The following is a 17457-nucleotide window of genomic DNA, read 5'->3' as shown; positions in this document are numbered from 1 at the left end:
AAATCACACCAAACGGTGACTTGATGCCGCCGTTTAGGGTGTATTGGCCTATTGGGTTCTCGTCTAATTGAAAATTTGATACGTTTCAACTAAATTTTAAGCCGCTTTTTGTAGCAATGTAGATCTTTCTGCCTCAAATCGCCAAAGTGCGTGGAAATTTATGCACGAAGATTTAATAATACTAAGAATCGACTAATACGAAGAATCGACAAAAGCCGACAAACTTTTATTTTTTTGTTTTCTCTTTAAAGTAAAAAAAATAAAGAATATTTAAAGGTCACGTGACGTTCACGTGGTATTGAACACGTGGCTTCTCCCGGAACAAAGTAAATTTTTAGTGTTTTCCCTCCCCTCCCGCGTTCCGCCCATTTTAGTTTGAAGAGTCGCGCCATTTTCAAGACGAGCAGACAGCAGAGTAATAAGCAAAGAGGCAAACACGGAGAAACGAGGCACAAACAAATGAAACAATGGCTATTGATAACAAATTTGGCAAGCCAATATGTTCAATCTGCTATGAAGATCTCAAGCCAATCGTCGAAGACCTGCAAGTTATATCGATTTGTGGCCACGTCTTCCATGAGCTCTGGTCTGTGGGCGTATATCTGCATACAATATGTATTTATTAAGTATGTGTGCTTTTTGAATAATTTTTGTTTCTTTTTATTTCAAACTCTAGCTTGCAGCAGTGGTTCGAGTACTGTTCAAGCACGAAGAAGTGCACATGTCCTGTGTGCAAGCAAAGTTGTAAATCGAATGATGTCAGTCGAATTTACTTTCAGTCGATTGGTGATCAGACCGAAACGTTGGTTTCACAGAAGCCGAAAGATTGTGAAGCAGAAGACCCAGAGGTTTTGCGCTGTGAAGTGAAGAGATTGGAAGTCAAGGTTTCGAGGCTTAATTCGGCTTTGGAGAGTCAAGGGCAGGAGCTTAAACAAATCAACGAGGAGGTATATGGTTATTTATTGTTATGATTTTTCTATTAGATTTTAAATTTTTGGTTATTTTTCATTGGAATTGCAAGGGGGACAAATAAATGTCAGGATATTTTAGATAGTCCTTTAATTAGGCAATTCTTGTTTCAGTTGTGTCTTAGCAGGGAGCATACAAAGAAGGAAGTAGCATTGAAGAATGAATTTTTGCGAGAAAAAACATATATTCAACAGCAGCTTCATCTGAAATCCCAGGTGAATTAATTCACTGTGGTTTTGAATACTTTTGTATTACGTAAGAAGTATATGTCCATGATTTAAGTAGAAATTTCAAATGATTCTTAGGTTGATTGTGTTATATAGGACCTTGATAAATTGACATCCGAGTGCTTGAGGCTTCAAGAGAGGAATATGGCCTTGGCCAAAGAGCTTGCAGCCCTCAAATTGTGAGTGTATTTGGTCAAATGATTATTTGATTAATTCGATGCTTGTAATGAATCCTTGTTTGCTGCTGACCTGGTTGTGTGGTTTTCAATTTAGGGTATCAGATTTGAACCTGGATGAAAATGAAGTTTTAAAGTTTGCCTCTTTGGGTAATGGAGCTAACAACAAAGATACAATCGATGTTCTAAGAAAGTCTTTGGTCATTCGTAACAGGTGAGTTAATTTTTATATTTATCCCTCTGTTAATTTACTAGTACTCATCAACATGGAAAGTTATTGGAGCTTTCACTCTGTCTTTTGACACCAATCAAACTTAACTGCCCAGCACAGTTCATAGAAGTGGTTGAAGCTTGGATTTACCGGTATAGATTAAAAGCATCATTCAACTATGTTTTCATGCTTTATCTATGGCAATTGCAAATTAATAAGGAAATAGCACTGCATCATATTTTCTTGTTTATTCCGTATCTGTCATATATATATACATATGAACTGACAGTACACATACTTTTTGGCTGCAAAATGTTGAGCAGGAATTATATAGAATTGATGGCCAAGTGTAATCTTCTTGGAAGAGAAAAGACTCGTTCATGTGCCAAACTTGAGAAAGCTAAAGAAAAGATACTTAAACTAAAGGTAAGTCTCGGATCAACCATTATAAAATTGTTTATGGTGGGTTCTTAATTTGACCCTGGCAAACCATTTTTTATTTGGACATCATCAGACTAGGGTACAAGAACTGGAAACAGCAGGAGAATTAAAAGATAATGAAGTTTTGAGGTCTTTGAAAGCCTTAAAGAAAACCAGTCATGAAAATGATATTCTGAATGGCAATGTTGATTGCTCTAAATTTTCGCATACAACTAATCATATATCAGAAGATTTTGTGGAACAATGTTCTGTACCAATGAGTGAATTGGATGGGACTAGAAGTGTGAAAGGTGATTTATCTTGCTCCACAAAATTAGAAAACTTCAATTCCTTTGAAAGCCTGAATGCAAATCACGCTGAAGAAGTTGTAGGTATAATGGCTCATAAAAAAGCAAAAAATGCTTCATTAATTGAGGAAACATCAAGATCTTCTACAGTTGTGCTTGAACTTTCAAGTCCTCATTTAAAACATCAAGCCAATGTAGATGTCATCCATAACCCTACTCTGTCAAGATTAAATGCAAGTCATGTTAACAACAAAGAAGTTGCTGGGCATGGCCCTCATAATCTGCTCGGGAATCTGGGTTCAAGATCTGGTATCAATAATGATAATGGCACTGCTCCTGCTGCTGCTACGGAGGAAGTAACTTTGATTGTTGATGATGATGATGACTTTGAACAAGTTCAACCTGTCCTCAACATCAGAAAAGAGTCTCCAATGCCAGTTCCTCTTTCCAAACCAGGTAATTTTAAGGTTGGTGCAATTTTGAGTTTATGCAAGGGTTTTCAGATGGTGGATTGAGCTAGAATTTTGTGATTTAATTACATCAACCAAATGCTTCTTTTGTTGTCAAGATATTTTGAATTTAACTTGTAAAGAAATCCAGGTGATGTATGTTTTTCTAGTGGGTTGCTTGGTCCTGATGGAACAAACCGGTATTTGGGTAAATGGTGCAAGCGTGGCCAAAACAAAGTGCCCATGCAAGGTTCAATAAAAAACAGTGGTGATTTGATTGCTGTTGGAGCTGACGGGAGAGGTGGCAGAATTAAAGTTCTGAGATCTGCAAATCAATCTTCACAGGTGCCTATACACACTCACTTTCCCATCCAAATTATTTTTGTCTGGAACATTTGACTTGAACTGTAAGCTATATCCTCTATCAGTTTATTAACAGTATTTACTCCTAACAGATAGTTTGGTCTGAAGTTTTGGCTAACTTAGTGAATTTCTACAAACTGATAGTTACATGTTATCTTGAGTATACTTGCTGTTAGACTTTCGTTTTGTAGGGAATTAACGAATTTTGAATGTTTTGCCCATAGACATTTTTTGCCTGTACTTTTCTCTTAAAACTTTGTTTTTTGGTCCTTTTTTTTCCTGGTATTAGCTAATTTGAGACGTGGGTTTGCATCTTCCTCTTTTATGCAGCATGGTAAAGAGAATTTGTTATCTGCAAAGAGGTTAAAATTTGGAGCAAAGACAAGTAATGTGCAGTCCCCAGGTTGCTTGCAAATAGAACACTTCTTTGAAAGGGTCAGCCAGTAATTAACTGCACACATCACTATGTTGACAACTTCTTAATTAGGACTATATTTGTGGCCACAAAGAAAAGCCTGAAGTTCTTTTGTAACCATCAATATGCCGAAAGAAAAATATAGAGCAAGAGGCAATTTATGTTGATGTCTCTTTAAGTCAATCCACCTTTCTGATAACAGTTTGGGGTTTAAACTTTAGACTGAAACTATTCCATGTTATTGAGTTATTTGCCTTTTGGATGGGAATAAGCGGCTATGTTCTTCATTCCTCAAATTAGGAGCATTGAAGTTCAATTTGTGCAGTCATAACTTGCATGGATTTGGAGAAACATCAGTGGATGGGATTGGGTTAGTAACAAGCTATGCTTTGCCTATGTACATGATGTGTATTTTTAATTTATATAAACCTTAAAGGATTAAGTTAATGAAATAGAAACATTTTGTTTAAATTTAAAATACCAATTTTTGGTTATTGATGCAATACAATTCAATGGTTTGGAGTTGTTGAGTTCACATAAAATTACTGTCTCTAACTTTTCCCGCGATTCAATTGGATTTTGTTGAATTAGGGAGGAAATTGTTGCCAATTTAAAAAAATAATAATAATAATTATATTAGATTGGTTAAATTTTATTGATTCTACAGTTTTTATTTTTACCATATCAGTCCAACTTCAAGAAAGCCAACTAAATTCTAAAGAATTGTTTTAAAAAGCAATATAATAATCTTTGCATAGTTAAAAGCCACTTATTGTTAATGCAAATTTCAAAATTCCATTTTATATATTTATCTATTGTATTTCAAAACTTAAAAAAAAAAAAAAAATCATTTGTATATTGTCCCTTAAAGTATGATTACCTTCAATTAATGAAATGTTTTTGTACCATCAATATTCATCCAAAAAATTTATATAAATTTAACACTAATTCGAAAAAAAATTCAGCCTCCCCAAAATAATTTCCTGGTTCCGCCTCTAGTTGAATAGATAAATAATCAAGAATTTGTGTCAATAATTTAAATTACAATAGCTTAACCCTACAATTAAAGTACGTATAAGACATTGATTAGGTAACAATTACCAAGTCTTTGATAGTAATCCGTATTGATTTTGATTTTAGCTGCAGTGAACATGTTAAAAATGTGCTTTCAATTATGACAAAGCATGGTCAAAACTCAAAATAATTATATGAAAATTTGAATTTCACCATTTTTTATATTTTTAGTTGTCTTACAAATTTGGCAAAAAGGAAAATGTAGTCATAAATCTGTCCGAAGTTTGGCATGGAGGGAGAGGAACTTTCGGACAACTTTCTGATCGAAAAAGTGAATATATGGATACTCAATTTCAACAATAAACCACCCACGTGCAACAATGTGTGAGGGATGATAGTTACTAATCACATAAAGTAAGGGGTAGTTGTTTCTTGTTTTTTAAAGGGAAATTCGAAAGTTTCTAAAGGATTAGTTGTTGATTTTTATTTGGTTTTGGCCTACAGAAATTTGAGTTTTCTTGGTGCCTGGATTTGTTATAGTATTGAAGTAGAAGTGTTGAATTAACAATAGTCAACAGCATGTCTGCGACTTGAAACACGTGAAGTTAGAAGTGGACCGAAAGGGAAACTTGCTTAAGATGAAACGAGAACAAGACCAGAAGGGAAGCTTGTAAGTTTTGCTTTAGAATATGGGTAATTTTATTACTAAAAGAGGTTGAACATTTCTAAGATAGTTGGTAATGGTTAAACTATGATTGGAAGATTACTATAACATTTATATACCTACCAAGAAGACTATAACTCAGAAATGTTTAAGACATTGAATTCGCCTTCCTCTGCCATCTAAATTCTACTGAGTAGTTTTAACTTTTTAAGTAATGGTCAAGAGCAAGAAAACCATGAATAAGTTATAAATTCTAACAGTAAAAGGGGCCTTTATGGCTTTATAACCATGAGTTGTGGTCTAGTTGATAACTGAACACTCGATGAACAAACTTTACCTGTAATGTCATGGGTTTGATTTTCATTGGAAGTAGTTTGTGGTTAAAGACATTTACTTAGGCCTTGATCGAGAATTAGTCTCATACCTTCGTACGTGAGAAAATATCACAAGCCTTTCACGGGAAAAAAAAAAAAAAAAAGAGGAATTTAAAGTTAAAAGAATCTAAAAACTTATTACAATTCAAATTGAAAATTAGTTCCTGCCATGCAGATGCAGCCATCTAAGTCTTGTTTTGATACATCCAAATAGACAAAGTAGAAAAGTGAAGATGAACAACTGTCAGATAATGGGTGGCCAGAATATAGGATAAATACACGTGTCTGCTAACCTTTCAAGTTTCAAAAACATGGTTCAATATTTTTTTAAATGTAAATTTTCTTTTGGCATAATAGCTCGTAATTAATCAGTTTATAACGAATCTCATATAAGCCTTATTAATTAATTATAAATTAACGAATTATAAACTATTATGTCAGGGTTATGAGAAAAAAATTATAAGAAAGAATTATCGATGTATTGTATTAATAAAGAGTATGTTAGATTCTTGTTTTTATGGATAGACTCTTTATAATAAAGAGTTTAGGTCATATAAAGAGTTCTTTTGAGATGCTCTTAATATTTTTAAAATATAAATTAGAGAGTGAGTTTGACTCTCTATATTCAGAGAGTCAAATTTTACTCTCTATCATAATTTTAATTAATAAACTATAAGTTCATATACATTTTATTTATTAATTCTCTCTCCCATTAAATCTATTTCTTAAAAATAAAGAGTATCTTCGTTGAATTTAAAAAGTTTATTGGATTTGAATAAAAATTTTTCCTTATATTAAAAATTAATAAATATGCTCTTTATTTATATGAAAGATATTCTTTAAAATAAAGAGTATTATTAAAAATACTCTAACAATCATTTTTTATAATCTCTTTTTATAATTATAATATAGTAGCTTGTAATTAATTAATTTATAATAAATCTTATGAAATCTTACTAATTAATTATAAATTGATCCATTATAAACTATTACGTTATAGTTGGGAGAGAAAAAAGATATGTAAAAAAGAATTAATGGTGTAACGTTACTCTTTTCAAAAATTCATCAATATTGGAAGACAGCCTGACAAGCGGGTCCAATACTCCAAATGAACACACCTTAGAAAGAGAAAATTCACTTTGGTTGACCGTGATAGTGACAGATAGTCCAAATTCAAATAGCCACCCACATGTCTCTATCACCATTGGAATACACCAGTTTATGAATGATGGATGTACAATAAACTGGAAATTTCTGGACCATTGACAGCCCTTGTTCACTTGACAATATGTTAACTTGAATTTTGATTTCGTTTGAGGACTTCTTTTAAGTCTTTTTGTAGACTTTCATTCTTAGACTTTGTTATCTAGAATTTTCAACATTGTTTTTTTTTTTTTTAATAAATATTTTATGAACTAATTGAATTGAATCCTATTAAAAAACCTCACATGAACCTCATTGGACACGATTAAAGGTTTGATAAAAAAACTCAAGTTTGACCGGCCAATTTTCTTCTGCTATATTTATTATATTTATGACTAATAAATACCACAGCAAGTTAAATTGAATCAAAGTCAAAGCTGTGTGGCATGCGATTTGGTTTATAGCTACAGTTTTAACGTGAGAGTAATTTAGTTTCACTCCGGATTCCATGACCTGACCTCACATTATCATATTATTTTATAAGAGTAAACAAATTTTTCTCACTCAAGGTTTGCCTTCACGACACTTTTCTAATCAAAATTTATATTTTATTAATACTCAAAATACATTTCACTTTCTCAGTCGACGTTCAACGAGTTACTAAGAGCAAGAGTTAGAGGGGTTTTGTAAAGTGAGAGTCGGTAGATCAAATTGGTATGATTGATTGAATATTTACACTAAAAATCAACTAAGAACAGAAAACCCTAATTTTGCAGTGGCAGATAATCAGCGAGGAATCAAGTGTCGGAGTGAGAGGGTTTTGTAGAGAGGAGACCGGAGTTTCAAATGGTGGTAATGAAGAGAATTTTTGACATCGGAATCAGTTTTGACTAATAATGAAATATTAATTTTGGGTGAAAAAAGAATATTTTAAAACTTTTTGAATGAGAATGTGTCATTACGTCAAACCTTGGGTGGGAAAAGGCCGTTTACTTTAATTTATAAATACACTATTACATAATTAGATGCAAAGTCAATTTTAAATCCTTGGCCTGACTTACAGTGTATGGAAAGGAAAGGAAAGGTTAGGTTAGGTTAAGATACTTGGTCGGAAAGAAAATCCCACAGTCAATTTAGTGGACCAGTAGCAGTATACAATGTTGTTTGTATAACTGTATAAGTGCAGTGTAGACAATACTACTGACCACCTGAAGACTTGGGTATTCCGTCTAGCTAGCTCCTGTAATCGACAAAGCTATTAACCCAAACAATTGATTAATTACTTGCTATACACGGCATGCATGAAAAATGAAGACAAATTTTGAGGCTGGAGTCCCGTATTTTGCCTATACTAACTTATTTAATACGAAAAGAGTAGAGGTATACCGTATACGTTTCAGATAAATAGAAGATCTGGAATTTAGTACGTAATTCTCTAATATTCTTAATCCGTGTACCAGCCCATTGATCTAGATTATCTTTAATGGTGTAGCTATTGGATTGCTTACCTAATTCTGTATCTGGTAAGAAAAGAACTGCAATTAATTTATTATTTGCGCATGCATTTGGAGCCTAAGTTTTCTTAACTTCATAATTTCATACTGTTTATTTATGTTAAACTATCCTTTCTCCGTATATTCTGTAAATAATTTCATACATCCAATTCCAAGCCTGCAACTGTCTTTTTCTTTTTTATTTGAAAATGATTTCGATTGATACAAAACACCCTTAAAATAATAAACTCAAGTTCCCATGCGAAATGATTGAAGCATTTGAACATAGAGCCTGTAAAAGGTGGAGGCTTACCAAATCTCAATTAGTATGCCGAGTGACCCTTGAGATGCAAGAAAAGGAGAAGAGCTTTCCTCTTTGAATAATGAGGTCAAATATCTACTTTTTCTTATTTAAATCGATTTTCCTTTCGCTGTTTCAAGATAGATATATATGCATAGAGTAAGATATAGAAATATGAGTTTTTGAGAATACTTTTCACCAACCACAATCTTAACTTTGATATGCATGGTAGGAGATACATCCATATGCATTTGACATTAATTACACAAGAATAAAATCACATCACACAAAAAAACACGATATTTACGTGGTTCGGTATAACACGCCTACATCCACAGATAGGAGAAATTCACTATGGTTTTATAAACATGATATACAAAAGTACAAAACACCATAAACTCGGTACATAATTAACAGAATGAAACAATTTTAGTTTCAAACCACGTTCAACTTAATATACCTAAAGCGGAAACAATCTCAGTTTCTAAGACACTCTACCCATAAGAGGCATTTGAATCATATAATGTTTTATTATAAGGGTATATTATATTAACGGAAAGAAATATTACCTTGAAGATTATTGGGAATGTTTAGAATATGTGTTTGCTTGGTTCGAATAAATTAGTGAATAATATGTTTGGTCGGGAGGATCAATGGATGGGTATGTAATATATTATATAAATTACTAAATTGCCCTCCTTTTTAAATATTAATATAATAGTATTTTTTATTATTATTTTTTGATTCATCATTTTTAACCCTCTACATTTGAAATTTTGCTAAAACACCCCAATCATATAAAACTTTAATTTGTAGCAAAATCACCCCCATCTGTCCCTAACCACTGACGGCAGCCAGCCACCACCGCCGGTCGCCACCAGCAGTCGACATAATGGTGCATGAATAGTTATATATGGTCAACCGTGCGTCGGCAAAGCCAGAAATGACCATGGATCACAAATCCATGGCCAAAAAATGGCCAGTCTATGATTATTTCACGGCCAAAGATCTAACCTTTTCACGACCAAATCTATTGCCATTTGATGGCCACATCTTCGGCCATGAAATGACCATAGAAACGCCAGATCTAGCCATTTTCAGCAATGGATCTATGATCTATGGCCAGAAAAGGCCTTAAAGGTGCACGACCGACCAAATCTCACTAGTCATGCACTATTATAGCGACTGATGCCGATGGCCGACGGTGGTAAGTCACGGTCAGCTGTGGTCTTAAGTGGTTGGGGGTATTTTGTTAACTTTTAAACTTTTTGGTGGCTGGGGTATTTCAGCTAATTTCTCAAATATAGGGGGGCTAGGTAATTGTTATTTGGTAGCATTTGAGGGCAGTTGTGTTCGAAATAGTTTTTAATTAAGGGCAAAATGGGAAGAAAAATCATATTACCCTGGTAATGTTTTAATAACACCTCTTAACAAGGTAATAAGATTACCAACAGTTCCACTATTTGTAATAAAAGATTACCATAATACTTTGTTACTTGCAAACTAAATACAAGAATCTTGTAAAAAAAAAATGAATATTACCCCTGATCCAAACGGCCCCATAATGTTTAATAACTCTTACATTAAATACCTTGTGTTCTCAGATTCTCTCATAACCTTAAATTGGTTCTCACCCTTATATTCATAGGTAGAATATGGGATATTTTATTTTTAATAGGATTCATATGTCAATTCCTAATTTAACTTCTAAATTCCATTCATATATACAATTATATTTGTTGATGCTTGATTTTGACACCAAAAACCTCGCACATGCAAAATGCTAAGCAAGTCTTAAAAATTACACGTGATATGATTATGAGAGTTGATTATGGTACTGAGATGATATATGTTTGAAGAAACATGATCTTGAACGCGTAATCTCAACAATCTTTAACGTGTGATCTCAAGAGCTTAGGAGCTAGAGAGCTTGTTAGCTTGAGAGCTCATTTTGATCTGAGAGCTCTGATGTGGGTGATCTAAGTGATCTGGCCACGTGATCTGAGGCTGAAGGTTAGAGTGATCTCAGCGCGCAATCTAAGATATTTGGCCACGCGATCTGAGAGCTCTAATGCTCATTATCTGAGCGATCTAGCCACGCGATATGAGAGCTCTGATAGATGCAATTTGAGCAATCTTGCCATGCGATCTGAGAGCTCTAACGCGTGCAATCTGAGCGATTTGGTCGCGCAATCTAAAAGCTTTGATGCATGTGATTTGGGCGATTTGGCCACGCGATCTGAAAGTTCTGATGCATGTGATTTGAGCGATCTAACCACGCCATTTGAGAGCTCTGATGGGTGCAGTCTGAACGATCAGGCCACGCGATTTGAGAGCTCTGATGCGTGCGATTTGAGCGATCTGGCCACACGATTTGAGAGCTCTGATGAGTGTGATCTGAGCGATCTGGCCACACGATTTGAGAGCTATGATGTGTGCGATCTGAACGATCTGGCCATGCGATTTGAGAGCTCTAATGCGCGAGATTCTGACGATTTGGGCACGCGATCTGAGAGCTTTGATGCGTGCGATCTGAGTGATCTGGCCACGCGATTTGAGAGCTCTGATCTAGAACAGACTTTAGTATTTTGACGATAACTTGACCTGTAGACTTCGGATTTTGATGATACTTAGACCATCGGAAAGCTAACTTGAAGGGCTACAACTCTTGTGTTTACTACTTTGCTAGATTCAGACTTTATTTTGCTCAGATTTTCACATCTGATGACGTGAAAAGAAGCTAGAATTTGCTGAAGAAGTTGAGACTTGCTAGAAAAACATGGAGAGCTGATGTGAATCATGCCCTCCTTCTAGCGCTAAACTGTTGATGCTTGATTTTGACACCAACAACCTCGCACGTGCTAAGTGCTAAGCAAGTCTTAGAAATTACACGTGATATAATTATGAGAGTTGATTATGGTGTTGAGATGATATATGTTTGAAGAAACATAAATAAAAGATTGACAAGATGGATTTTTATAGTGGTTTGGATGCTTAAAGTGAATCCTACATCCACTGTTATTTTATTATTCTCTAACTATTTTACTAATATTGCCTATAAGACATACAAAAATAGAGAAATGCTTTGTTTACAGAGAAAAAATAATGGCAGAAGCTCAAATATATACTCAACTCTCATATTCCCAGCCTCCAATCTCCTTCTTTCATGAAAAGAGTTGTTATTTATACATTTGAGGTCAATGTAATGAGTGTTTTTACAAGTCTTGACACGTGGAGACCACTCCTTAATCCTTATCTTAAAATGTGATAGAATTGATATAAAATATCTCTTTAAAGCGGTTTGGGTTTTAACAGTTAATACCACTTTGTCTTTGAGGGCTTATTAAGCTTTAATTAGTGATGTTAACATCAGTGTGTATTTTTTGCATAACAATATCTTTTATTAAACAATTTTCCTAAAGACATACAATTTTACATAAGAACAAATAAGCTTGTGAGTCACAATCTCCCAATAACACATTTTGTATTGTTATTTATGGACAGTCAAGTGAAAGCCATTTCAGCGAGGAGAAATATTTGATGAAATGAGAGATTAGAGGAAAGAAAGAAAAATTTTTGGGAGTATAAGAACCGTGTAAGAAATTAAGTTAATAATGGAAATCCATGGATTTGGCCATGGCACACGTTAACTGGTAAAGCTTAGGGCATTTCTGGTGGTTACACCTTAACTAATTTATTCTCAACCACATTTTAGTTCCAATGTATACTTAAAACTGAACTACGATATGAAACACTGTAAGTGGAAAAGAAAGATTTGTTGCTTGATACGGACAGATTGAGCTCTGCTTCTTCTTGATGGACCAAACGCGGATCAAACAAAAGAGACCGTCCGCCTAAGTGAAAACCAACCGTGTTGGGCAGCACTTAATAAACGTATAGGGTGGTCGGAGGGGTTAGCAAAATCTGATCAATGTGTTTGTACGTGTAAAATGAGAATTGCATGGTTCTGATTTAATCATGCAAAGCGGCCAAGTGATATGTTTTTTCCGTTATTAAGTTAGAAAAAAAGAAGGAATGTACTAAATCACCCAAATTGATAGTGGATAGTCCAAAAAACCGTCCAAAAACCTCATTTAAGTAACATTGCCTTCCTATCCTAAAACTTCAACAGTGGAAATCTTCTGTTGCTTCAGGGAAATTTCATTATTTTTCATTCCTACATGGAGTATTAACAAGAACGACAATTTATTATTACCCGCAAAATTCAATAATTTTAATTCCAAGAATAAATACAAGAGAATTAAAATTACTAACAAGTATACGTTGTTTTATTTACACTGTTACACATGTGTGATACAGAATCACGCAAGCCATTACGATTAGAATAAGACCAGTTTACTCCATTTATTTCCAATTGTAGTGTCGGTTTTCAAAAGTTTTGAACTGACTTTTCTCTCAGTATTCACCACGCCAACAAACATTTAGCCCAATCCACTCTGGCACTGCCTATAAATACGCATTACTTCTCTATGCTTGTGGCACACTCAAACTGCGAATATATTCTAATACATACACACTGCTCTATCCACAGAGAGAAGAACTGTTTTTCGAACAATGAAAATGGGAGTTTTGTCCAAGATTGCTACTAATAACCGCCACGGGGAAGATTCCTTATTTTGAGGGGTGGAAGCATTTGATAGGAATCCTTTTCACCTTACTCAGAATCTGAAGGAGTTATCCAAATGGGTTGCCGAGAATCAGGTTTGCGAATATCTTCAACCTCAAGTTTTCTGATATATACTATGAGAATGGCAGAGGAATTAACGTCACCAGAGATGAGAACTAAACATTTAGTTCTTTTTTTTTTTTTTTATTTCAGCTTTGCTTTGATTTAATCGAAGACTGGATTCGCAAAAATCCCTATGCCTCATTTGTACTGCTGAAGGAGTTGACGAGTTAAGGATATTGCAAACTTCCAGGATTATCATGGCTTGCCAGAGTTTAGACAGGTATGTGTTTGATGTTACATATATATTCTATGCATGCTACAGTTCGTATATACAATTCATCGCTTTAAATATACGATGAATATATGATTAAGAAAGCTGAACCAAGAAGTGGCATTAATATCTTATATTTCAGGCTGTGGCGAACTTTATGGGAAGAGTGAGAGGGTAGAGTAACATTTGATCCAGACCGTATAGTATGGGCGGTGGAGCTACGGGAGCAAACGAGCAAATCATCTTCTGTTTAGCCGACCCTGGGGATGCTTTTCTTGTACCCACACCTTATTATCCGCGTAGGCACCTCTTCTCTCTCTTTTACACTAACGTCTTTGTTTCTCAAGATGGTTCCGGATCAAATTTGTGCTTTCTGCGGTAATTTCTTGAGTGATTTTGAGCTAAGTTATTAAAAAAAAAAAAAAAAAATGCACGCTAATAGCACTAGTGACTACATGAAAAGGTTGTTCCAAGAAAATTAATTGCGGAGGCTTTGAAGTCGTGGTCACACCACAAGGTTTCAAAGAATAAACAATTAGGTGTTCTCATTACGAAATTGTCGACTTGTTTTCACCAACTAATTATAATAAGAGGTCAATTTCCATATCTGGAATTAATAATGAATTTAAATTATAGGTCAGTAGATAAAAAAATAAAAAATTTGGTTTGATTCATAAATTAGGGTCAACCTCATAAATACTAAGTGTGAATTTAAAAATTATGAAATTACTCAGCTAATCAGATTGAGCTATTAATTGCTAGGTGCCGCTGACACAGAACTCCGTGCCAATTAAAATGTATAGAACTTTTCTCTGATGCTACATGTCGTCAAAATTCAAACAGTATACAGCTGGTGTTTTGGACAATTTACAGGCTTAAGTTTATTTTCCAATTAGTTTACATTCTTTTCCATATTCAATTGTTTGGACCACGGTAATGTGAATAGTCTATCATTACAATAAAAAAATAGAAGAAAAAAAGAATTTCTAATTCCAGAAAGTTCAAATGTGTACTTTTTCTTCCTTTTATTTTATCCAAACTTAGATTAAGAAAAAAAATGTTTCATAATCTTATCGGTTATACTGAATAAATCGAATATGGGATTGCAGATTTGACCGGGACCTGGGATGGCGCACTGGAGTTGAAATAGTTCCTGTTCACTGCGACAGCTCAAACAAATTCCGGATAACCAGAGCTGCGTTGGAAGAAGCATACGAAAAGCTCGAGAAGCCAACATTAATGTCAAAGGCTTGATCATAACAAACCCCTCAAATCCACTTGGCATCACCTTGACAGAGATACACTAAAAAGCCTAGTGAGCTTCGTCAATGAAAAGAACATTCACCTTGTCTGCGATGAAATATATGCTGCCACTCTCTTCTGTTCTCCCAAGTTCATAAGCATCGCTGAAGTCATCCAAGAAATGGATTGTAATCACGATCTCATCCACATTGTTTACAGTTTGTCTAAGGACATGGGCCTCCCTGGCTTTAGGGTTGGCATTGTTTATTCTTATAATGATGAAGTTGTGAGTTGTGGCCGCAAAATGTCAAGCTTTGGTTTAGTATCCTCACAAACTCAATTCTTTCTCGCTTCAATGCTATCTGATGATGAATTTGTTGAAAAGTTTCTGGCGGAAAGCTCAAAGAGGCTGGTGAAAAGGTACCATATTTTCACAAAGAGACTTGAACAAGTGGGGATTAATTGCTTGAAGGGAAATGCAGGTCTTTTCCTCTGGATGGATTTGCGACACCTCCTTCCACAAAAAACACTTGAAGCAGAAATGAAACTATGGCACACGATAGTGAACAATGTGAAACTTAATGTTTCACCAGGCTCCTCCTTTCGTTGCCAAGAGCCAGGTTGGTTTAGGGTGTGCTTTGCAAATATGGATGATGAGACTGTGGACATCGCACTCAAAAGAATTGAAGCATTTGTGCGTCAAGGCAAGGAAGGTGGCGAGAATACAGCAACAAGGAAACATTGGCAACCGAATCTTCGTCTCAGCCTCAACTCTAGGAAATGTGACCAGGGTGTTTTGTCACCCCATATGATGTCTCCTCACTCTCCAATGCCTAAGTCACCATTAGTTCTAGCAAGGACTTAATCAGAAATATATAGCATACAAGTAAAGTATATTTACGGATATCACTCAATTCCTTGAAGAAATAACAGTAAATTTTTTTTCCCATTAATGCAGTGGAGCGTTTTTGTGGGAGAATAAAAATTTACATTGTGAAAATGGTATTATTGTATTTGTATTTGTGGGGTTAATTCCACAAGGCAATTAACAATTGCCAGGAAAGGTTAAATTGTGTAATTTAAAGTCATAGACTTATGTGTTTCGTCGAGTCCGAAAATTATTTCTCGATTCTATGTTTAACATAATTATATATATCGAATCTCAGCAAATATTTTTTATATACTGTTTGAATTGATAATTGATAATTACTAATTAATTATTATAAGTTAGCTAAATGAGATGGCATATAAGTGCAATTAGCAAGCAGCAATGCGTCATACCGGCCCCTATTGTTTATTCCTCATGCAATTTGTATAAAGTACAGAATGATGGGACAGTGACATATGGGCAATTATTAAATGTGCTAATAAAAACATGTTACACTTAAATATCAAATTACAGAGCCAATTTTTATCTTAAATATATTAAAAAAAAATTGTGAGACAAAAGAGCTGCGTTGTCTTAATTAATTAATTAACTTAATCCGGATAATAAGGAACATGACTCGCACTGCATTAATAGCTATTTCTTAATTTTGTTATTTTGAGGCGAACTGTTGTTGTCAAATCTGTCGTGTCGTGTGCTTCTAATATTTATATATGTGTTTTATTTCCACACACTACTGTTTCAACTAATGAACTGAATTGATATTAAAGCATATTCAAAATACTTTTTATATGCTTCAAATTCTTTATTATAAAGAGTTTATCCATAAAAATAGGATTTTAAAAATATTTTTAAAAGATTCTTTATATAATCCAAACTCTTTATTATAAAGAATCTATCCATAAAAATAAGAGTCAAACATACTCTTTATCTTTAAAATATAAATTAAAGAGTGACTTTAGCTCTCCACATTTAGAGAGCCAAATTTCACTCTCTATCTTAATTTTAATTAATAAACTATAAATTCTTATGTATTTTATTTATTAATTCTCTCTCTTATTAAGTCTCTTTCTTAAAAATAAAGAGTATTTTTATTAAATTTAAAGAGTCTATTAGATTTGAATAAAAATTGTGTTCTTTATATTTAAAAATTAATTAAGATGCTCTTTAAAATAAAGAGTACTATTAAAGAGACTCTTCTAAATGACTATTTATATGATCCAAACTCTTTATTATCAAGAGTTTATCCATAGAAATAAAAGCCTAACAGACTCTTTATTTTTAAAATATAAATTAAAGAGTGAGTTTGACTATCTACATTTAGATAATTAAATTTCACTCTCTATCCTAATTTTAAATAATAAATTACAAGTTTTCATGCATTTTATTTATGATTTATCTCTCCTATTAAGTTTCTTTCTTGAAAAAACATATTATCTCTCTTAAAATTTTAAGAGTCTATTGGATTTGAATAAAAATTTTGTTCTTTATATTTAAAAAACAATAAAGATGCTTTTTATTTTTATGAAAGATGTTCTTTAAAATAAAGAACACCGCTAGAGATGCTCTAACAAATTTTTTATTTTTAAATATAAATTATAAAGTGAGTTTGGCTCTTCATATTTAGAGAGTCAAATTTCACTATCTATCATAATTTTAAATAATAAATTACAAATTTGTATATATTTTATATATAATTTATCTCTTCTATTAAGTTTTTTCTTTAAAAAATATATTATCTTACTTAAAATTTAAATAATTTATTGAATTTAAATAATTTTTTTATATTTAAAAATTAATAAAAATATTTTTTATTTATATAAAAAGATGATGTTTGATCA

General features: G+C 33.4%; 1 protein-coding gene and 1 pseudogene across 1 annotated transcript; both read left to right on the top strand.

Annotated features, from left to right (window-relative positions):
* The first annotated feature begins 434 nt into the window (after positions 1-434).
* On the top strand, positions 435-3914 carry LOC116134195. The gene is made up of 9 exons (XM_031419869.1): positions 435-586; positions 677-947; positions 1083-1184; positions 1293-1375; positions 1470-1586; positions 1907-2009; positions 2098-2767; positions 2912-3105; positions 3454-3914. Exons 1-9 carry the CDS (start codon positions 468-470, stop codon positions 3568-3570), a joined length of 1776 nt encoding a protein of 591 aa, XP_031275729.1. The 5' UTR covers positions 435-467; the 3' UTR covers positions 3571-3914.
* A 9157-nt stretch (positions 3915-13071) lies between these two features.
* Positions 13072-15774, top strand: LOC116134312 (annotated as a pseudogene).
* The last annotated feature ends 1683 nt before the right edge of the window (positions 15775-17457 follow it).

This window comes from Pistacia vera, unplaced genomic scaffold (assembly GCF_008641045.1).
Source record: "Pistacia vera cultivar Batoury unplaced genomic scaffold, PisVer_v2 Contig284, whole genome shotgun sequence".
NCBI classification, from domain to species: Eukaryota; Viridiplantae; Streptophyta; class Magnoliopsida; order Sapindales; family Anacardiaceae; genus Pistacia; species Pistacia vera.
This window is presented reverse-complemented; position numbering and strand designations above follow the sequence as displayed.

What these genes read in the sequence shown, in the direction of transcription:
- LOC116134195 (XM_031419869.1), top strand. Translation starts at nt 468, where the DNA reads ATGGCTATTGATAACAAATTTGGCAAGCCAATATGTTCAATCTGCTAT. An exon ending in GAGCTTGCAGCCCTCAAATT is followed by an intron (nt 1,376 to 1,469) that starts GTGAGTGTATTT and finishes TTTTCAATTTAG; the next exon opens with GGTATCAGATTTGAACCTGG. An exon ending in AAAAGATACTTAAACTAAAG is followed by an intron (nt 2,010 to 2,097) that starts GTAAGTCTCGGA and finishes GGACATCATCAG; the next exon opens with ACTAGGGTACAAGAACTGGA.